General features: G+C 41.5%; 1 protein-coding gene and 1 long non-coding RNA gene across 2 annotated transcripts; both read right to left on the reverse strand.

The window, feature by feature from the left end:
• Positions 1 to 5,823: 5,823 nt before the first annotated feature.
• Positions 5,824 to 10,897, reverse strand: si:ch211-127m7.2 (uncharacterized). Its single transcript, XM_024001159.2, has 3 exons — positions 10,550 to 10,897; positions 6,959 to 7,064; positions 5,824 to 6,630 (listed from the first exon to the last, which is right to left on the reverse strand). The coding sequence occupies exons 1-3, from the start codon at positions 10,672 to 10,674 to the stop codon at positions 6,256 to 6,258; spliced, it is 606 nt and encodes a 201-aa protein (XP_023856927.1). The 5' UTR covers positions 10,675 to 10,897; the 3' UTR covers positions 5,824 to 6,255.
• Positions 10,898 to 18,424: 7,527 nt separating this feature from the next.
• Positions 18,425 to 19,007, reverse strand: LOC139028891 (uncharacterized). Its single transcript, XR_011481106.1, has 3 exons — positions 18,934 to 19,007; positions 18,558 to 18,843; positions 18,425 to 18,477 (listed from the first exon to the last, which is right to left on the reverse strand). It is a non-coding gene; the product is annotated as an uncharacterized lncRNA (long non-coding RNA).
• Between the last annotated feature and the right edge of the window lie 4,366 nt (positions 19,008 to 23,373).

Here is a 23,373-nt window from a genome sequence, read left to right on the forward strand (position 1 = left end):
GGGAGGATGCTGTTGATGTGAGCCATGACCAGTCTTTCAAAGCACTCCATGGCTACCGACATGAGTGCTACGGAGCGATAATCAATTAGGCAGGTTACCTTGGCTTCCTTGGGCACAGGGACTATGGTGGTCTGCTTGAAACATGTAGGTATTACAGAATCGGTCAGGGAGAGGTTGAAAATGTCAGTGAAGACACTTGACAGTTGGTCCGCGCATGCTTTGAGTACACGTCCTGGTAATCCATCTGGACCCGCGGCTTTGTGAATGTTAACCTGTTTAAAAGTTTAGTTCACACCAGCTACCGAGAGCGTTATCACACAGTCATCCAGAACAGCTGGTGCTCTCGTGCATGCTTCAGTGTTGCTTGCCTCGAAGCGAACATAAAAGGCATATTGCTCATCTGGTAGGCTCGCGTCACTGGGCAGCTCGTGTCTGGGTTTCCCTTTGTAGTCCGTAATAGTTTTCAAGCCCTGCCACATCCGACGAGCATCAGAGCCGGTATAGTAGGATTCAATCTTAATCCTGTATTGACGCTTTGCTTGTTTGATGGTTCGTTTGAGGGCATAGCGGGATTTCTTCTAAGCGTCCGGATTAGTCTCCCGCTCTTTTAAAGCGGCAGCTCTAGCCTTTAGCTCACTGCGGATGTTGCCTGTAATCCATGGCTTCTGGTTGGGATATGTATGTTCGGTCATTATAGGGACAACATCGTCAATGCACTTATTGATGAAGGCGATGACTGAGGTGATGTACTCCTCAATGCCATTGGATGAATCCCGGAACATATTCCAGTCTGTGCTAGCAAAACAGTCCTGTAGTGTAGCATCCGCATCATCTGACCACTTCCGTATTCAGCGAGTCACTGGTACTTCCTGCTTTGGTTTTTGCTTGTAAGCAGGAATCAGGAGGATAGAATTATGGTCAGATTTGCCAAATGGAGGGCGGGGGAGAGCTTTGTATGCATCTCTGTGTGTGGAGTAAATGTGGTCTAGGATTTTTTTTCCCTCTGGTTGCACATGCGCAAAAAAATTGGTGAAACTGATTTAAGTTTGCATGCATTAATGTCCCCGGCCACTAGGAGCACTTCTGGGTGAGCATTTTCTTCTTTGCTTATGGCCTTATAGAGTTGGTTGAGAGCAGTCTTAGTGCCAGCTTCATTTTGTGGTGGTAAATAGACGGCTACGAATAATATAGATGAGAACTCTCTTGGTTGATAGTGTGGTCTACAGCTTATCATAAGGCACTCTACCTCAGGCGAGCAATACCTCAAGACTTCTTTAATATTTGTATGTATTATGGATCCTCATTGGCTAAAGCAGCAGCTACTCTTCCTGGGGTCCAGCAAAATTAAGGCAGTTTAAACAATTTTAAAACATTACAATACATTCACAGATTTCACAACACACTGTATTCCCTCAGGCCCCTACTCCACCACTACCACATATCTACATGACTAAATCCATGTGTATGTATAGTGCGTGCGTATGTTATTGTGTGTGTGTGTGTGTGTGTGTTGCTTCACAGTCCCCACTGTTCCATAAGGTGTTTTTTAATCTGTTTTTTTAAATCAAATTTTACTGCTTGCGTCAGTTACTTGATGTGGAATAGAGTTCCATGTAGTCATGGCTCTAAATAGTACTGTGTGCCTCCCATAGTCTGTTCTGTACTTGGGGACTGTGAAGAGACCTCCTGTGGGATGTCTTGTGGGGTCTGCATGGGTGTCCGAGCTGTGTGAGCTGTGTGCCAGTAGTTTAGACAGACAGTTTGGAGCATTCAACATGTCACTACTTTAGACATCGCACACCAGCTGTTATTGACAAATAGACACACACCCCTACCCCTCGTCTTACCAGATGTAGCTTCTTTGTTCTCCCGGTGCATGGAAAATCCCGCCAGCTCTATATTATCCATATCACCACTGGCCAGCAGGCAGGCCCAAACTCCATCCCACCAAAACAGGCTGAAAGTTCAGGTGGTCTTTTCAAAGGGCTCTTACACTTAAAGGGCATTATCATTATTTTTTCACAGTATTATTCCAACCTTGTAGTGTGGAAATGTTTATAAAACAGAGGAAATTACGTTTTTGACTGCACTGGGCCTTTAAAACCTCTTAAGGATCCGCCCCTTGACATACCCAAATCTAACTGCCTGTAGCTCAGGACCTGAAGCAAGGATATGCATACCATTTGAAAGGAAACACTTTGAAGTTTGTGGAAATGTGGGATAATATAACACATTAGATCTGGTAAAAGATAATACAAAGAAAAAAACATGCGTTTTTTTGTATTTGTTTTGAATTATCATCTTTGAAATGCAAGAGAAAGGCCATAATGTATTATTCCAGCCCAGGCGCAATTTAGATTTTGGCAGCAGTATGCGCAACGTTTTAGACTGATCCAATGAACCATTGCCTCAAGACTGCCCAAATGTACCAAATTGGTTTATTAATACATTTTCAAGTTCATAACTGTGCACTCTCCTCAAACAATAGCATGGTATTCTTTGACAGGCTGATGTGGAATTTGTTACAGGAAATAATCACTGTCAGCTGGAGAGGTTAGCATAAGGCTAAAATATGGCAGATCATCTGATGGGACCAGCTACAATGTAGAGTTCTATCACATCCAACTATGACGACAATTGTAATTGGCTGATGCACATTTTGAGAAAAGTGCACTGACTCCTACAGGCGCCTCGTGATGGTTAACCTCTCAACCATGGAGCACAGCACCAGAATACCTCCACGTTGCTGGCCTCCGGTGGCTCTTTTCCTCGTCTTCATCCTCACCCAGCAGCTCTACGCCCTCATCGTGTTACACGGCCAGTTGGTCAGCTCTACTGAGGCCATCATCAGCCTCTATCAACTTCTGCCTCCAGGGACAAGATGTTGGAGTTACCTGTGATGATCAATAGAACAACATTGCTGCCACCGCTGGTGTATTAGTGGATATCCTCAGGGTTCTGGGGCCTCATTTATAAACGTTGCGTAGGAAACTTTGGTATTTATAAAAAGCAAACTTGACGTGAGAATGTGCGACTCCGATAGCATAAGGATCACACTCCAGAAACACTTTGAAATTGATAGCATTGTGTAAAATAAATCGAAATATTACCTCTCACATATTATATATGATGAGTTCCCTGCAGTGCACACAAAAAAAACACATAAAAAACATGATTTAGGATAAATACAAACGGAGATATGTTTTTGCAAATAAACCCCTCAAATATGTTGTACAGTTTAATCGGGAATCATATTTAATTGGATCGGTAATTATTAAACAATACTCGCATGTTATGAAATGTATTCTCATAAATAATGTCAACAGTAGGACCAATTACGTTTAAACTGATGCTGTTTTCAATGCCTCAGTCGGGCAGATACGAGTGAACAGTTTCATATATTGTTTTCACATGTTCGTTGCGCAGAACTGTCAATGTGATAATGGCCCTTTCATTGTCAGTTACAATCAGGGTAATTACCACACTTGAAGATGTTACGCAATTGTGTAGCTTTGACAATCAAATAGGTGGGTATAAAAAGGCATGAAATTACAATTGGTAATGACGCACAATGGCTGCTTTGGCACTGTTGGAWGAATTCCGAGAGCGAATTTTCAGAGACCAGCAATATTTACTGGCTAACGATGATGAGTGCCTTATGAGCCGGTTCTGATTACCAAGAGCTGTTCTCTTGGATCTCTGTGCTGTAGTGGGCCCAGGTTTACAGAGAAGCACCCACAGAAACCAAGCCGTGCCTGTCCRACTTCAACTCCTTGGCAACCTCGTTAATAGCGTCAATGGTGTCTCTTTGCATTTGCAGGACTGCATCTGTGAGGACACGGCCTCTGGAGGGTTGTGACGCACGAGGTGCAGTGGAGCCGTCGGGTCTAGGCGCACTCAGCTCCTGCTCAGCTGCAGCACCACCGACCCCGCTGGAACACGCAACGACTAAAAACAATAGAAAATGTCAATTGTTTGTGTAAATAAATGTTTAAACACAACTTGAATGCATTTGGTTTACTATTTTCAAATGAGGGAATACTAATTACATACCTGGATCATGCATCTTGCATATCCGTGTCCCCCTCCACCTACGTCACTACTCCACACAGGAGCGATTCCCCTATATTACCGGCAAGTCGCTCATCTAGGGGGTTGAGCTTCGATGTCCCCTTTTCCCCGTCCGTGGCACAAACACTTTGTCTGTGTAAGGCTATGCGCCTTGTGGCCTCCACTTTTATGTCGGACCACTTTTTTATTTCTGAGAGGGTCCGACCTGAGCCAGCAGCATTCACAGCGTCCGCCACATGCTGCCACTCTAACMCCTTTTTGGCATTTGATTTGCCCACACTATGTCCACCAAATAATATATTTTTTCTTGCTTCAACTTCCCTTACAAAAAAAATGTTTTTTTAGCCTTTCTGTTGGGATTTACCGTCATTGTCGTCATGCYGTCAGTATGGATGAATATTAATTAGGGGCCTTTCACTGACTATTTACTGGCAACTATGTGCGTTAAAAGGGTGGGACAAGACGCTCGCTCACGTGCGCCAAATATCGAGTTGATTGTGATTTATAAAGGAGAATCCGCCGTCGGACGTACGTGAGCACTGTGTTATAAATCACAATATTTTTGTGCATAAGCACTTTGTTTCATCCATACGCCACCTTTTGACGTGAATCCTCTGCACAGTTTTATAAATGAGGCCCCTGGTCATTATGAGCCTGTATACTCCACTGGTGCTGGTGCCCTTTGCCCTCATGGCCTTTCTGTTTGCAGTCTGCTGTGATGACAGAGGGGTGTTGTGGTTCAGTGTCAGCTGTCAGGCTGCTTCCAGCCTACTGATGCTTGTGGGCCTRTSTGTGTTTGTGGGGCTCCACTTTAGCTATGTGTCTTTTACTGGTATGACAGCAGGGTACTATGTCTGTGTGTTTGTTAATGCTGAGCTGGRTGCAGCAGCTGTACTGACCTGGATGACAGGGAGGCGGCAGCTAAGAGATGAGACGACAGCCTATGATAACTAATAACACAGTGGAGAGGCTTGCTGGTAACCAACAAGGGATTGTCAAGTCCTCCCTAGTGTTCAAATAAGAGGAAATGTTCAGCAACCCCTAACTGACCTCTCTGCATCAGTTTACTTTGGCAAACATTTGTTTGCTGGTCAGGAAAAACAAGTCGACTTTTGATTTGATTATTTAAAGTTTTTCAATGTGTTCAACATGATCAACCAAAAWGGTGTACATTTTAAATGACTATGTCTATATAATGTTTTTCAAAACATGCTATTCATCATTTTATTTAGTCTGTTTTCATGTTTGTGTTCTGTTCTGTACATAGATGTATATTTTAAAATCAAATTAAGTTTCCAATATGAACTCTGATACAGAGATATTTTGCTCTTTGACCACTACTACTATAGTCCTACTGTATTGTGGTCGGCAATGTTGACAACAAAAATGCTACAGTCATTTTAATAAATCAACCACTAGCCTAAGTAATTCAAAAAGATATTGCATACCTTTTGGCTAACTGTCATGTTCCAGTAAATTAGTGTGATAACAATGATTATTAGGTAAAGTAGGTTAAGTTAAAACCACCAATTTTGCTCACAAGTCTCAAATGTACATGATTTATTCATCAACAATGTTGTAAAATTGTGAAGTGCATGACATGCCTGTTGATCATAAACCTATCATAAGAGTATGTTGATGGTCAAGATTTCTCTAATTTCTATGTGAATTTGGTCAAGTCGCCAAAAAAGTGACATATTGTAGCTTAAAAAATAATAATAATGAAATCAATAAAAGTGCCTTTAGAATATCCCAGTCGTCACATTTTATTCTTCAATCAAAATTATATATATTTTTGTTTCTATTACAAAGTATGTCATTGCCCTTTTACTGTTCTTAAAAGGGGAAACCATCTTGCGCAGTTGCGCCTAATATTGTACACGTCKTTAGTTGCACCTAGTGAGCCAGTTTTTAGGCCCAAGGCCTTTTCTAGGACATYGTGCCTAAACACTTCACAGATGAAACCTAATCCTGTATTAATAAATGKTTTCAATGGAGATGTATTTACTAACATATACCAAGAACCCACTATTAGCTGAGAAGGAAATCATTAATGTTATGGGTCCCATTTGCCCCCATTGACTATTTTCTAATATACTCTAGTCTACATGACCTCGCTGTGTAACCCCCCCATCTCAGTTTGTAAGGAAAGCATCTCAAAGTTCAGTGTTCTGTGGTTTATCATCAGGTGAAGAATATCTCCCTTACAAGCCTGAGGGCATCATCATCTGCTGTGGGAGACTGTGACCGGTCCTCTGCTCCTTCAACACCCTGAGCCAAATCCCCATGACCATCAGCATCGTCGTGACCGTGACCTGGTCCTGAACTCTGACCCTCAGGTCCCTGCTCTGTGTTGTTATTGTGAGTGTTGTTGTTTTGAGCGTACAGTAGAGTGTCCTCCTCGGCTATGTCGATGTCCGTTTCTGAGACATACGTCCTCTCCTGGGCATCAGAGTCTGAGGACTCCGCCACCACGTCCAACTCAGACAGCCTCCTCTTCTTCTCCCTGACACAGTTGTTTTTTGCATTCATAGAGCAGCCCACCACACTACTTTTCACCTGTAGCAATGAATGCAATATACAGGGTGAATTGGATAAAGCAGACAGAAATAGCTCAGTTATATCCACTASAAATTATTCTCAAACCTCCCCACCAGACATTTCACAATTTTGTTGTAGCCCTGAACTAGCTCACCTGAGTCACCTATTCAAAGGCATGATGATTACCTGATGAGTTGAATCAGGTGTGCTAGCTCTAGATTAGATCAAATAACAACTGGGGGTCCCCACTAGAGGTCTTTCATACTGTGGTCTAAGCTAGTTAGCTGCACCCCCCCCCCCCCCCCKTKCCCCRCKGTGAATCATCACCCAGTCTATGGAACATCACCTGTTTGTCATCATGACTAGCTCCATCTTCTCCACCTCCAAAATCATTCAAATAACTGACAGCTGCCTCCACCAGCTCCTTTTCATTCATGCAGTAGAAAGCCACTCTGAACAGCAAGAGAGGGAAAATTAAGTCCTATGTGCAGAAAATGAATGTTTTTCATATAGCCATATAGCCAATAATAGGCCATCAGGTTACTTTTAATTGAAAAATAGAAAAGTTAGTGGTTGAAACCACACTCTACAGAAAACAATTGSCMTTTTGAAAATGCAGTAAAATTGCACTAACTGTACTTGACTGTGGTATTTTTCAGAATAGACTGCAAAATTACTGCAGTAAAAACTTATTTTGGAAGCAATATATAACTGCAGTACAGTGTATTGCAGCTATACTGCATTCTGACCAGTGGATGCTCCTCAGAGGAGGAAAGGGAAAACCATTCTCCTCAGTGAATTTCATAAAAATTACATTTAAAAAAAAAAATGTTTTCCTTTTTAGATAAAACTATACTAAATATAATCACATCAAATAATTGATTAAAACACACTGTTTTGCAAAAAGTCTACAGTAGCCTCAGCAGCACTCTGTAGAGTAGCACCATGGTGTAGCCGGAGGACAGCTAGCTTTCACCCTCCTCTAGGTACATTGACTTCAATACAAAACCTAGGAGGCTCATGGTTCTCACCCCCTTCCATAGACTTACACCAGCCTTTCTTAAAGTATGGGTCGCGGACCTGTTAATGGTGGGTCGCGACGTGTCAGAGTAKATTTATAATTATTTAATTAATTACAGGAATTGATTTGGCCAAGTTCTGCTCAGCAGCGGTCTCTGCTCTGTTTGGCAGCTGCACYGGTGTGAGGGAGATGCCCGTGTGCTTCGCGGRTTACCAGATCTTTTTTCTGTAGTTTCTTGAAGATCACTCCGCGACACACACAATGCAGCGCTGTCGTTCAGCAGCAGATGATYCGCTGTCTGCCACTYATTTGTCATTCCCACTTGCCATCACTCAGCGCTGTCATCAAATGGACTCATGCTAGCCACAAGTTCTGACTGAGCTCAATTATCATGAAACGCATATACAGCGATGASTTTCTCTCTCTTTCATACAAACTTATAACGAGGAGCGCCCACAATGTGTTTTGTGTGGGGAAGTGCTTAGTAATGAGTCTCTCAAAACGAACAAATTATAACGACACGTCCTGACCAAACATCCACAGCATGATGGCAAACCAAGGGAGTTCTTTGAGAACAGTGCAGAATGCTTCAGGAAACAGTGCTTCAACAATGGAAAAGTAAGTCAGCTAGCAAGGCATTGTTGTCATTTTATAACAGGTGATTATAAGCAGAAAAAAGGGAGTACTAACTAGCTCTCATCGTAGTAGATGTGAGTTTCTCTTTCAAACAATCCCCTGGCCTTGTACARAGCTAATAGCTAACATTCGCCAAAGCAAGCTAGCTACTGTTAGTGCAACCCTAGTGACAGTACAGATGAAGATGAAAAATGATCATGCCTACTGTACATCAAAATAGAGCCCAGAATATACATGCTTGTTGAAAACTTCAACCAGCCACACACCTCTAATTAGGACTGTGTGTTTTCTGGTCTACATCTGTGTGATGTGATCAATTAGTTTATTCCAATTTAGAATAAAAAATACATATTGTATTTTAATAGCAACAGTTCCAACCTAGACTTTCTTTCAACAATAATTTATACAGTAAGATGTACAGTAGGCCTGATTATTTTTCATCTGTACTGTTACTTAGGGTTGTGTAACCGGTGTGAAATGGCTAGCTAGTTAGCGGGGTGTGCGCTAATAGCATTTCAATCGGTGACGTCACTCGCTCTGAGACCTTGAAGAAGTTGTTTCCGTTGCTCTGCAAGGGCCGTGGCTTTTGTGGAGCGATAGGTAACGATGCTTCAAAGGTTACTGTTGTCGATGTGTGCAGAGGGTTCCTGGTTCGGGGCGAGGGACGTAAGCTATACTGTTACATTGGTGCCGTGACCAAGATCACTGGTTGCTGTAGAAAAGGAGGAGGTCAAAAAGGGGGGTGAGTGTAACCGGTGTGAAATGGCTAGCTAGTTAGCGGGGTGCGCGCTAATAGCGTTTCAATCGGGGACATCACTCGCTCTGAGACCTTGAAGTAGTTGTTCCCATTGCACTGCAAGGGCCGTGGCTTGTCGGTGTGTGCAGAGTGTTCCTGGTTCGAGCTCAGGTAGGGGCGAGGAGAGGGACAGAAGCGATACTGTTAGAGTTGCACTATCAAAAACTGCCTGTATGTGTGTGTTCTGTTGTACATCTGTGTAATGTGATCAATCAGTTTATTCCTGTTCAGAATGAAAAGGATTTATTATATTTTAACAGCAACAGCTCCAACCTAGACAGATATGTAAGAGTGTTTTTAATGGTGGAAAATAAACCTGAATAMATATTTATATGGATATTTAATTTCAATGTTATTTGTTTTTGTCTATATTGCATTTGTTTTAGGTATAAGGGCAATGAAATGTACCAATATTTATTTATAGTTGCATATTTTCCTAAGCTTGAATTTCTCATTTGGGTCCCAGGCTGAAAAAGTTTAAGAACCCCTGATTTACACAGTAATTATGACAATTTCCAGAGGACATCCTCCAGCCTATCAGAGCTCTTGAAGCATGAACTGACATGTTGTCCACCCAATCAAAAAATCTAATATTTAATCTAGTACTGAAAGCATAAACTACAGCTAGCTAGCACTGCAGTGTATAAAATGTGGTGAGTAGTTGACTCAAAGAGAGAAAGACAACAGTTTTTAACAAATACATTTCTTCCAAAATGAAGGAGAAGCAAGAGAGAAATATATAGAGGGGGATTGTCATTTTTTCCACTTTCAGTTTCACTTAGCTAGCAAATGCAGCAAGCTAGTTTAGCCTACTGAAACAACCTGCTTTCCAACACAACACTGGAACTCGTCCAAGTCAAGGTAACAGTTAAGCTTTTGGTATTATAAATTATTGCCACCAGGGCCCGCCGATGTAACTGCTTACTGACTGTACCATTACTGTATGATTGTAGCGGGTTTACTAACAAATTAGTTCCATTAGCTATGCTGACTATGACGTTACTTTAGCTAATATACTCCAGCTAATATGGTGACAACGATGTAGGCTGTGTATAGGGGTTTGGCTTGGAAAGTTTTTTTTCGCCTGGTCACATACAGCTGATGTGTTGTGCATTGAAGTCCACAAGCAAAGAGGTGACCTGTGTGCACCTATGTTGTCAACTTTAATTCATAGGCTAGGTTGTAGCAACCTCATGATGGGTATAGGGCAAATTCGAGTATCYTGTAGTKGCCGAAACCTATCGKTGTWACATTGAACTGGATGAATGGAATATGAATGAGTCGTCCAATATGCTGTAATAGAAATAAAGCCATGCTCATGAAAAAAACAAAAAACGTCCTCATCTTAAACGGCACTGTCTGACCGCCACTGATTCTGACTGCAATGTTTTTCYTAAGGGCACTGCCCTCCTATAGTATAGGTATTATTTCATATTTCAAGAATATCAGGTTACTTTGTCCTTTGATGAAACTACACTGCCCACCTTTCAACTCGTTTCCTCCTTGTTCTCTTGCCTGAAGTTATCCTCTTCAGTGTCTCCTTATCTTTCACTCTGTCCTCATCCTTCCTCGCCATCCAAGACGGTAGTATCCGCCGCTTTCCTGCCATGTCAACGATGTACTGTATGCMCAGTTTAAAGTAGTACAGAAATACGACTAAAATACCGTGTTTAAATCATAACTCCGTMAATTTTCGATGTCATTTCACAACTTCTGTTTTTTTTCCGGTTTGATACGTCCGCAGCCATTGGGAAGATAWACTTGTGAGGAGATGGGAAACAATATTGGTATCGTAGTAAGGCCCCTTATGTGCGTTGCCAACCCGTCGTCAATGGGCCGCGCGTTGCATTCTGGACMATTCTGGGACAATTAGAACTCTCCTTCAAGGAGTCAGTTGAGCGCCAGCTCAAAAAACCACCATTAGCATGAATTTCAACAAGAAGTACAACATTGCAAATCTTTTCCGAGATATGAGATAATTAACTTGTTGTCTGTAATATCGTATAGCTTTGGAATCGTGACATTGTGTACTTTCGAGGAAAATAGCCAAGTTAAGGAGGGATTGCGTTACGATTAGTTTAGCAACCGCGTGACGCACCATAGAACGTGAACACAATTGGTCGACATTCTGCTGGTGAGGCGTTATGACTGTTTTCCAGACATTGCCCATTAGGATCACTATCTCCTTTCGTTGAAATCTCTGATTACGTACTCCTCGCGTCCTCTCCTTTCCCCATTGGATACATTCAGAGGGAGGGACTTCTGGCTTTCTCATCCAATGGGTATTGAGAAGGAGACGAGGAGCGAGGACGCGATAAAWGTTTGAGATATTTCCATTTGTGAATATATCGAAAGTTCTAACCATAGCCATTCATTGCTTAGCCTAGAGTGCCATGTTGTGGACAAGAAGAGAAACACTACAATGTGCGTAATGTATCTGTAGTTTAGTTTCTATGACGTTATTGTAAAGTCACAACCAAAGTAAATGGTAAAATGTTTATTATATACTGAACACAAATATAAACGCAACATGCCATGCATTCATTGATTTTACTGAGTTATAGTTCATATGAGGAAATCAGTCAATTTAAATAAATTCATTCGACACTAATCTATGGATTTCACATCACTGGGAGTACAGATGTGCATCTGTTGGTCACAGATACCTTAAAAAATGGGCCTCACAAAGGGCCTCAGGATCTCGTCACGGTATTTTTTTGCATTCAAATTGCCATTGATAAAATGCAATTGTGTARGTTGTCCGTAGCTTATGCCTGCCCATACCATAACCCCACCACCACCATGGGGCTGGCACTGTTCACAACGTTGACATCAGCAAACCGCTCGCCCACACGACGCAATAGACGTGGTCTGCGATTGTGAGGCCGGTTGGACGTACTGACAAATTCTCTAAAACAAACAGACGTTGGAGGTTTATGGTAGAGAAATAAACATTTAATTATTTGGCAACAGCTCTGGTGGACATTCTTGCAGTCAGCATGCCAATTGCGTGCTCCRTCAACTTGAGACATCTGTGGCATTGTGTTGTGTGACAACTGCACATTTTAGAGTGGCCTTTTATTGTCCCCAGCACAGCACAAGGTGCACCTGTGTAATTATCATGCTGTTTAATCAGATTATTGATATGCCACACCTGTCAAGTGGATGGAGTATCTTGGCAAAGGAGAAATGCTCACTAAGTGGACGTATACAGATTTGTGCACAACATTTGAGAGAAATAAGCTTTTTGTGCTTATGGAACATTTCTGGGATCTTTCATTTCAGGTCATGGGATCAACACWTTTTACATGTTGCGTACATATTTTCGTTCAGTGTAATTTAACTTTTTACAGCTCCTAGACGGTTGCTTTTTTAACAACCATCTGTGTTTACATGAAGTATCATTTGGGCTTTCTTCAAGTCTTCTACACTAGATGGAGCCTTTGAGACCCATCCTTCCATATTACAGTGTGGCCATCCATTTTAAAGTGATAGTTCACCCAAYTTAGAAAATGACATTGGTTTAATTGCCCTATAAGCAATCTATGGACAAAGCATYACAGCAATCCATACTTTGGTTTTGTTTCCCTGMCACTGTTTCCATGATTTAGCATTTGTGGCACAAATCCCTTTTAAGCCATGGGACTGATATTAGCATTTTTCCCYCATCTRATTCAAAACATCTATAAGTGACTTTGCTGAGCTTCACAATCAATTTTAGATAAATGCTAGCATCCGTCCCATGACTTGAATGGGATTTGTGCCACAAATGCTAAAACGTTAGCATGTGGAAACCAATGGATTGCTGTCATACCTTGTCCATAGACTGCTTACAGGGTACAGAAACCAATGTGTTATTTAGTAATTTGGGTGAACTATCCTTTTAAACCATCTATGGGCCTAGTATATTGAACACAATCAATACATATTACCACTTTTTAAAGCACATTCACTCACCTTCATACAATAAAAACCCACACAAACATCCCAAAATGAATACTTTACACCACGTCAAGAGTTTATTTGACTGTATTTCAGAATATTTTTCTGTAAACAAGTTTTTTGCTATTTTTTTTCTCACAAAATGTKATATAGCCGTACTGTCGCATTTCATAAAAATTGTTGTTCACTTCTGTCTTTGAAACTACAGTATCAACCATTGGCTGATGCATGCAACGTCTGAGCAGGGGAACACYACCCATATGATATAGCAATCTGATGCCCAACTGCTCAGACGATGATTTGGCACACAATCAATCAATCAAATGTATTTATAAAGCCCTTTTTACATCAGCAGATGTCACAAAGGGCTTTACAGAAACCCAGCCTAAAACTCCAGACAGCAAGCAATGCAGATGTAGAAGCACGTTGGCTAGGAAAAACTGGCCAGTCCTCTTCTGGCTGTACCTGGTGGAGATTATAAGAGTACATGGCCATTATTAAGGCCAGATTGTTCTTCAAAATGTTCAAATGTTCATAGATGACCAGCAGGGTCAAATAGTAATCACAGTGGTTGTAGAGGGTGCAACAGGTCAGTACCTCAGYAGTAAATGTCAGTTGGCTTTTCATAGCTGAGCATTCAGAAGTTGAGACAGCAGGTGTGGTAGGGAGAGAGAGACGAAAACAGCAGGTACGGGACAAGGTAGCACATCCGGTGAACAGGCCAGGGTTCTATAGCCGCAGGCAGAACAGTTGAAACTGGAGCAGCAGCACGACCAGGTGGACTGGGGACTGCCAGGAGTCATCAAGCCAGGTAGTCCTGAGGCATGGTCCTAGGGCTCAGGTCCTAGGAGAGAGGGAGAGAGAGAGAGAATTAGAGGGAGCATACTTAAATTCACACAGGACACCAGATAAGACAGGAGAATTACACCAGATATAACAGACTGACCCTAGCCCCCCGGCACATAGACTATTGCAGCATAGATACTGGAGGCTGAGACGGGGGGGATCAGGGGACACTGTGGTCCCGTCCGACGATAACCCCGGACAGGGCCAACRAGGCAGGATATAACCACACCCACTTTTCCAAAGCCCAGCCCCCACACCACAAGAGGGAGATCAAAAGACCACCAATGTACTACCCTGAGACAAGGTTGAGTATAGCCCATGAAGATCTCCTCCACCGCACGAGCCTGAGGGGGCGCAAAATCGGACAGGAAGATCATGTCAGTGACTCAACCCACTCAAGTGACGCACTTCCATGCCTAGGGACGGCATGGAAGAGCACTAGTAAGCCAGTGACTCAGCCCCCGTAATAGGGTCAGAGGCAGAGAATCCCAGTGGAGAGAGGGGAGCCGGCCAGGCAGAGACAGCAAGGGTGTTTCGTCGCTTCAGTGCCTTGCCGTTCACTTTCGCACCCCTGGGCCAGACTACACTCAATCATAGGACCTCCTGAAGAGCTGAGTCTTCAGTAAAGACTTAAAAGTCGAGACCGAATCTGCGTCTCTCACATGGATAGGCACACCATTCCACAGAAATTGAGCTCTATAGGAGAAAGCCCTGCCTCCAGCAGTTTGTTTAGAAATTCTAGGGACAATATGGAGGCCTGCATCTTGTGACCGTAGRGTACGTGTAGGTATGTTCGGCAGGACCAAATTYGCAGGACACAACCATTGGTTGATGCAATGCATGTATTCGGCCTGGAACCGCGACCAGTATCAATTATTTCACCTTTTTGTTAACCATAGAAATTATACATTTCTCGTCTGGACTGGAACACTGCACTCAGTCTATTGAATATGCATTGAGAGAAATTGTCTTATAGATGAATGAGCAGGGGAACTTCATGTTTGTATGTGTTTTCGGACAAGAGCAGCTGGAATCTGTGCATTAATAGCATCATCCTATTTGCAATGCATTTCACGTTCACGTTCACGTTCTCCTTTACATTGATGGGGCACTTTTATGATACATGCAGTGAAATGTTTTTAAACTCTGGAACTCTGCCACTTTTTATGGGAATCACATACACTGAATATACAAAACATTAAGGTCACCTACTCTTTCCATGATGTAGACTGACCAGGTGACAGCTGTGATTCCGTATTGATGTCACTTCTTAAATTCACTTCAATCAGTGTAGATGAAAGGGAGGAGACCGGTTAAAGAATGATTTTTAAACATTGAGACAATTGGGACATGGATTGTGTATGTGTGCWATTCAYAGGGTGAATGGGCAAGACAAAAAATGTAAGTGCRTTTGAACGTGGTATGGTAGTAGGTACCAGGCCCACCGGTTTGTGTCAAGAACTGCAACGCTGCTGGGTTTTTCATGCTCAACAGTTTCCCGTGTGTATCGAGAATGGTCCATCACCCAAAGGACATCCAGCCAACTTGACACAACTGTGGGAAGATTTGGAGTCAACATGTGCCAGCATCCCTGTAGAAKGCTTTCYACACCATGTAGAGGCCATGCCCCGACCAATTGAGGCTGTTCTGAGGGCCAAAGGGGGTGCAATTCATTATAAGGAAGGTGTTCCTAATGTTTGGTATACTCAGTGTAGTTGCCACTGTGAGAGGGCACACGGATTGTTTGTGATAAGTTTATTGTTATTTATTTATCGATGGTGCAATTTCATTTTCCAGGTAAGTTGATTGTCAATAAAATGCTATTTTATGCCAGCTACATTAGGTTAATCAAGTGAGTGGTTCTTTCCTTTAAGCGGATTAATTCCCGCTAGAAAATGTTTTACTTCATCTATTGGTGCTCAGCTCTGTCAAAAGCGCCATCCTCATCAGGGGCCTGTTGCACAAAACTAGGATAAGGATTAAGCCAGGATATCTTGGTGATCCTGGCTCAATTGATCCGTAATCCGGTTGCACTAAAGATGGATAGGGGGCAGGAGGATATGTTATGGTATAATAATTACCATGGAGTATTCTGTGGAGCTAGCCTGCTCCAGACCAGGCTAAATTCCAGGATCTATTTAATCTCATCCCTAATGTCAGTCAGCAGTCACCACAAATGGAAACCAATAGTTATTTCATGCTCACTATACATTGTTATCACATATAACTAGACCCACTGTTATTATTTAAACGTTTGTGATCATTAATTTCAATGATTTGGATAAAAAATGATTTTTAGATGATGTTGCTATCATTAGATAATTTACAGTTTCCCATAGACTATAAGGCTATATATAAAATGATAGAATATTAGGGCCACAGAGGGGAAAAAAACACAAGTCATAATATTGTAACCAGTTGTTTTAAAGGAGGACAGTTGTTAAAAGACAGATGTGGGGCATTTCGTGAAATTGTACTTCAGTATGGTTCATAAACAAAGACATGCTGATGTGCCAGAATATTAAGTATCACATTGTCATAAGTATCAAAACTGTAAAAACAATATGTAGCTTTTCTGCAGAAAGAACCAGCCTCATAAATTTATGACTTTATCCTTTTTCTTCAGTGTGGCCCTAGTACTCTGTCATATAACAAATACACATTCCATATGAATATAAAAACACAATGTGTAACATTATGTTCCTTTATTGAATAAGGACAAAACAAAGCAGGTAAACCATCAGCTCCTTTCGAAACTGAAGTCCCAGTGACTCTACAAGATGGAAAGCACAGAATCCAAGCATATTATACAAAATGATACATACACATTCAAAGGTCTGTATATAACACACACCTGCATGCATGTCTGAACTAAAATAAATGCAGGACAAATCCATACATCAACTGAACAGACAAATGAATGATGCAGTAGCCTCCCTGCAGCCTTGTATTACACACAGTATACCCGACAAACATCATAAGAGGCCAAATTCGTCAAAAAACGAACCCAAAAAAAACCAAATTCCTCTGCCACCGCAGGACATATTTAACCAAAATTGAAAGCACACATACTAACTAAAATAATTCAAAACATATTGGTCCCTCAGCAGCCGACCACTGTCGTCATCAGGGAAGATTGCCGGATTGTCCCAGTCCATGGCTGGTGGCACTCTGGGGGCCCTCTCCTTCCTCAGGCAGGCCACATTGTGGAGGACAGCACAAGCCACAGTAATATCACATGCCCTAACAGGGCTGACCCTTAATTTGTGAAGGCAGTGAAAGCGTGCCTTCAGGAGGCCAAAGGTCATTTCAACTCTGGCCCTGGTCCTGGCATGGGCATGGTTGTAGGCCTGCTGTGCTTCTGGGGGTCTGTGAAAGGTGTCAGGAGAAAAGGCTGGCAGCCATACCCCCTGTCTCCCAGCAACACACCAGAGAATTCACCTGTCAACACAAAATCTCATCATTACTACCTCATAAACACAGTGATATTCTTGACACAGCCATGATGGTTATAAATAGGGGTTGTGTGGCTTACCTTGTGATAGGCCACTGATAGATTCAGAGGCCCGAAAGATTCTGGAGTCATGGACTGAGCCAGGCCATTTTGCCACAACATTGCTGATCACACAGTCAGCATTGCAGACCATCTGAAATCATAAGATGAGGAATATTACACCCAATCAATGCACATCACTGGCAATGCAGAGTGTTCGTCAATGGACAATATCAAAAAGTTATGTTCACCTGAACATTAATGCTGTGAAAGGATTTCCTATTCACAAAATCGGCCTCATGGGCACCTGAGGGGGCTTTTTCCTTATGTGTGTGCAGTCCACTGCACCAATGACATTGGGGGAAACCTGTACACAAAGTAATGAGTATCCTACTATGTGTTAACAGTTGTCCTGTAATTTGTAGATCCTCTTACCGCAATCCTAAAGAATTCCTCTTTGATGTCACAGAGTCTTCTGTGGCCAAGGGAAGGAGATGAAGACATCTGCTAATGCTTTGATAGCCAGACACACACTCCTTATTGTGCGGCAAATTGTGGCCTTGTTCAGCTGTTCTGCATCCCCCACTGAGTACAGGAAGGCTCCACTAGCAAAAAAGCGCAAGGCACACAACCATTTGCTCCACACTCAGTGCATGGCTCCGTGCAGTGCGGTGCTTAATCCTGGGACCCAGTAGTCTGCATAGTATACCTGATGCCATCTTGCCAGAAAACCTGTATCTTTCATATAGATGGTCATCAGGGAAGGCCAGTGGGTCCAACCGGTCCCTGAAGACCCTTTCTCGCCTGAAGGCTCTCCTCAGCACAAGTGCTTCTTCATCCACCACATCTCGCACGAATGGGCATGGCCATTGTCAGAGCAGAAAGGACACACACAATTTTGGGCCTTCATATAGGCTAGTGGCCACACCTGGTGCTGGGGGGTGGGCCAAAAGAGGGCGATGCCTTTATAACGATGACTTTTGGTTGTACTGATTGCTGGGAAAATAGAAAAAAACCTTAGAAGATGCCAGCCGTCTGTGTGCTCACAATAAGAGCTCATATGTCATGGCTCACTTGACTTACGAGAATATACCTAATTTTTATTTTGAGCGCTGTGTCATCTTCTTGGAGCTGGGGGAGGAAAGAAAAATAATGATTAATACATTTGTGTTACAGTTAGCATACAGTGTACATTGAAGGCATAATCTCACCTCCCTCTCAAGTTTTTTTATTTCAAGGTCCAGTTTCCTAATTGTCCTCTTTTTTATTTCGGACTCCAGTGCAAGATTTTCATCTTTTTCCTTCTTGTACTGAATGTCTATGTCTGCCAGTTTCTATTATGCGCCGGAGGTGGTTGCCATACAACTTTCTGATAGCTTGTGAGCTCTGTGAACACAATACAATTAGCGCAGCTGGAATTTGGCAGGATGTGTGTTCCTTTTATTAATACGCACTATGTTGGCCAGGCTGGTTTTCCCACTGTATAGCATCTGGGTCCTGTTAAAAAGAAATTAGATTTTTTTGATTTTGATGAGGACTCCTCACCATTGTAGAGTAAATAGTACTTCACAGTTCTTAACATGATACCTCATGCTTTCTGGAATCCAGAGAGATGGTCTCCTCCTCATCATCGTCTCCATCATGTGCTGTTGCTGCTGCACTGGGCCTTCACCCTATCAAAATTTAATCGATTCCATATTGAAGCTAGTAGACAAGACATGCCAGGCCTAATAGTATGCCTTTGATGGATAGGTCTCACTGGATCAGCATCGTCTGGTGCTTTTGTGCTGGTGGCTCTAACAGGAACACAGTGCTGCCAGACACTGCAAGGCAATAGGTAAACCAAAGTCAGACAGTCCAAATTGATTCAATATGAATGTGGTTGTATCCCATGTAGAGATGGAAGGACATACCTTGAATGAAGCGGGTGGCATCTTGGGAAAGGAACCTATTGCTCGTCTCTTTCCCCCAGGGATCCCCTCTAAGACGGGCCCTGCCTTTATTTAGCTCCAAGGCCATGTCCTCTGCTGGGGTAAGGTCAGCCTTTGGTGACCCACCACCCGTGCCTTGTCTGTGGGTAATTCTTTTTCACTGCTAAAACAGTACAGACCAATGCGTGGAGCAGGCACCTTCGGTTACAATATATGCTTGTGCCTTTGTTAAATATTAGTCAGGGACCATACCATTCTGCAAGATGTTTCTTGTATTTGATTTTGATCGTGCTTGCCATGTCCGTTTTGGCCCGTTCATGTTTAATCGACACACACAACAACACAACACACACACACACACACAACACACACACCACATTTAATGAGTCAACCTGCAAAAAATTACTTGGTATTTTTGTCTTTGTTTTCAGTAAAATATCAAAAAATTATCATAGCTTTATAACAGTGTGATGGAGTTACTTTACACAATTTCACTCATATCTGAGAGTGCATTTCAATAAAAAATTTAACCGTTTCATAATTACAGTACAACTGCATTTTTGGAGATGTTGAATTAAATATTTGAATTGTAATTGTGATGTTTCAGCGGAGCGGTGAGTGTGTAATTGTGCACTACTTTACGCATTCAGGCGGTCTGCAATACTTTGCCACGCTTTTCTCTTTGCTTTATCACCTGTGGCGGTGTTGCCTTTCTTCTTAATTATATCTTTTACCTCCTCGTATGCCTCCATGAGGATTTGTGCTTCCGACGGGGAAAAGTACGCGGCTCTAGTTGCCCATGGTAAATCAGTTAATCTGTGATCTGTGGCGGGGGTCTATTTGAGTGAGCCGTGAGCGCGCACCTATCCAGGATTGGTTTCACCTGGCTTAATGAATCCGTGTCTGCTCATCCTGGCTTGGTCTTTGTGCAACCAATTAAGCTGGACCGCACATGTTTTGGCTTCATTGAGCTCAGCTTGAGTCATTTATCCGCGATGTCTTAATTCACTTTTGTGCAACAGGCCCTGATCTAGTACTGTATGTCAACAACAATCAAGTCTGTGGGCGTGTTTCAGTGGTAAGGAAAAAGCAACCGACTGTAGCAAAAGTCGAGGAGTGACTTCGGGGGAGGTGCATCTCCAACAGCTGAAAATGGAAGAAGGGCGTAATTGCAGATCGCAATTAGGCGTGTTTTCTGAATCAGGCGCTTCTTGATGTCAAGTTATACCTATTGATGCTCGACATTGGTTGGTGGCCGTTTCTTTCGCATCGGGGACAACAGTTTGTTGACACTGCAGCATTGTAGCTAAGCTAACCTTTTCCTAATCTTTCTAACCTGCAACACTAATTCACCTAACCTGCCATGTTAATTATCCTACCTGCCACGTTAGTTATCCTATCCTGTTATGTAAAACAACCCATCAGTCTCATAACACTGGAACTGACCAATGGCAACAAGTATCAGTGGGCATTTCCTGATATCAGGGAACACCCACATCAGGAAATGTACCGAATTGCAGAATGCAATTACACCATATTCGAAAGTCGGACACTAATGTGGTTTTCCAACAGCAAAGCTCAGATCAACATGGCAGTTGGGCTCATATAGACACTCAATCATCATGTTACTTTTTAATGGTACGTTTACAAACATATATTTTGATAAAAATAATTGAAAGTTGTGTCTCATTATGGTAAGTGGTGAAATAAGTATAGCCAGTTAGAATTGAATGGCTTAGCAGATAATAAGAAAAGACGATCAGTATTACCTGGCTAAAGAGAAGGATTATATAATCTATTGTTTACAGGAAACCCATTCAACAGTTTTAGATTAAGTTTTGTGGAAAAGAACTGGGGGGGCGAAATAATATTTCTCCATGGGCAAAGAAATTCAAAGGGGTGATGGTTTTAATTAACAAATAATTTTGATCAAATGTGCAAATTGTCAAACAGTCCTCAAGGTAGATGATTATTTTAAATATGTTATTGGACAATAAACAGATATGGCTTATTAACCTATACGGTCCGAATAATGATGATCCAAGCTTTCTTTGAAAATATATATAAAGAATTTATCAACTCTACAAGCAACACTAGACTCTATTATTATAGTGGGAGATTTTAATACGGTCTTAAATACCTCTATGGACCGGAAAGGAAATCACACTACAAACTATTCCCCTCAGGCACTTAAGGAACTCATGAATGTCATGGATATATTGGAATTAGTGGTTATATGGAGACTTAAATACCCTGACCTAGTGAGATATACATGGCGGAGGCTTAATCAAGCTAGTCGTCTTGACTACTTTCTTATACCATTCTCTCTGGCACCAAAAGTTTAAAAAGTGTTGATGAGGGACAGAKTGCGGTCGGATCATCACATAATTGGCATATATATTACTCTTACAGAATTTCCACGTGGGCGAGGATATTGGAAATTTAATCAAAGCCTACTAGATGATAAATTGTTTAGAACTAGGACAGAKGAATTTATAACTGACTTTTTCAGACATAACATAGGTACAGAAGATCCCCGTATTGTATGGGACACTTTTAAGTGTGCCTTTAGAGGCAATGCAATTCAGTACTCATCTATAAAACAAAAGCAATTAAGATCAAAAGAGTCCATATTAACAAAGGAAATTGAAGGACTAACAGTACAGTTAGATAACAATAAGAACGGTACCATAGAGGCACAGAATAAGTTAGAGGAAAAACAAAAAGAAATGGAGGAACTTATTCAAGAAAGATCCAGTGTAAAATATTATAAAAATAAAGCGAACTGGATGGAATATGGGGYAAAATGCACCAAATTCTTTTTCAATCTTCAATATAGAAATGCTACCAAAAAGATGTATTAAAACTTGTTACAAATGATGGAGTCACGCATGATTCACCAAATGATATTTTGAAAGAGGAAGTAAAGTACTTTAAGAATATGTTTTCGTTTCAGGCTCCTCCATCTCCACTAACTGAAACTAATTGAATGGATTTTTTTCCTAATAATAATGTAAAATTAACATCTGTACAGAAAGACTCATGTGAAGGCCAAATTACAGAGGAGGAACTGCTTGATGCAATTGGGGCCTTTTAGGATGGGAAAACTCCAGGGCTGGATGGCATACCAGTGGAAGTATACAAAACTTTTTTTGATATACTCAAAGGACCATTATTAGCTTGTTTTAACCACTCCTATATAAATGGTAGATTATCAGACACGCAACAAGAAGGTCTGATATCATTATTACTGAAACAGGACCCAAGTGGTATATATAAAGATCCAGTCCATTTAAAAAATTGGAGACCTCTTACACTTCAGTGTTGTGATGCAAAAATCCTAGCAAAATGCTTGGCGCATAGAATAAAAAAAGTATTTTCAGATATTATTCATCCTAATCAGACAGGTTTTTTACATGGACGATACATTGGAGATAATATAAGACAAGTACTGGAAACAATAGAACACTATGAAATATCGGGGACACCAGGCCCGGTTTTCATAGCTGATTTTGAAAATGCTTTTAATAAAGTACGACTGGAGTTTATATATAAATGCCTAGAATATTTCAATTTTGGGGAATCTCTTATAAAATGGGTTAAAATTATGTATAGTAACCCTAGGTGTAAAATAGTAAATAATGGCTACATCTCAGAAAGTTTAAAACTATCTAGAGGAGTAAAAACAAGGTTGTCCACTATCGGCATATCTATTTATTATTGCCATCGAAATGTTAGCTGTTAAAATTAGATCAAACATTAATATTAAGGGATTAGAAATCCGTGGCTTAAAAACTAAGGTGTCATTGTTCGCTGATGATTCATGTTTTCTTTTAAAACCACAACTAGAGTCTCTCCACAGCCTCTTAGAGGATCTAGATACCTTTTCTATCCTCTCTGGATTAAAACCAAATTATGATAAATGTACCATATTACGTATTGGATCACWAAAAAAAATCACATTTTACATTACCATGTAGTTTACCAATTAAATGGCCTGAAGGAGACGTGGACATACTCGGTATACAAATCCCAAAAGAAAAAAATGATCTCACTCCAATAATTCTTTTTAGAAAGTTATCAAAAATAGATAAGA

This window comes from Salvelinus sp. IW2-2015, linkage group LG15 (assembly GCF_002910315.2).
Source record: "Salvelinus sp. IW2-2015 linkage group LG15, ASM291031v2, whole genome shotgun sequence".
NCBI classification, from domain to species: Eukaryota; Metazoa; Chordata; class Actinopteri; order Salmoniformes; family Salmonidae; genus Salvelinus; species Salvelinus sp. IW2-2015.

What these genes read in the sequence shown, in the direction of transcription:
- si:ch211-127m7.2 (XM_024001159.2), bottom strand. Translation starts at nt 10,674, where the DNA reads ATGGCAGGAAAGCGGCGGATACTACCGTCTTGGATGGCGAGGAAGGAT. An exon ending in AGGAGGAAACGAGTTGAAAG is followed by an intron (nt 7,065 to 10,549) that starts GTGGGCAGTGTA and finishes CTTGCTGTTCAG; the next exon opens with AGTGGCTTTCTACTGCATGA. An exon ending in CTAGTCATGATGACAAACAG is followed by an intron (nt 6,631 to 6,958) that starts GTGATGTTCCAT and finishes TCATTGCTACAG; the next exon opens with GTGAAAAGTAGTGTGGTGGG.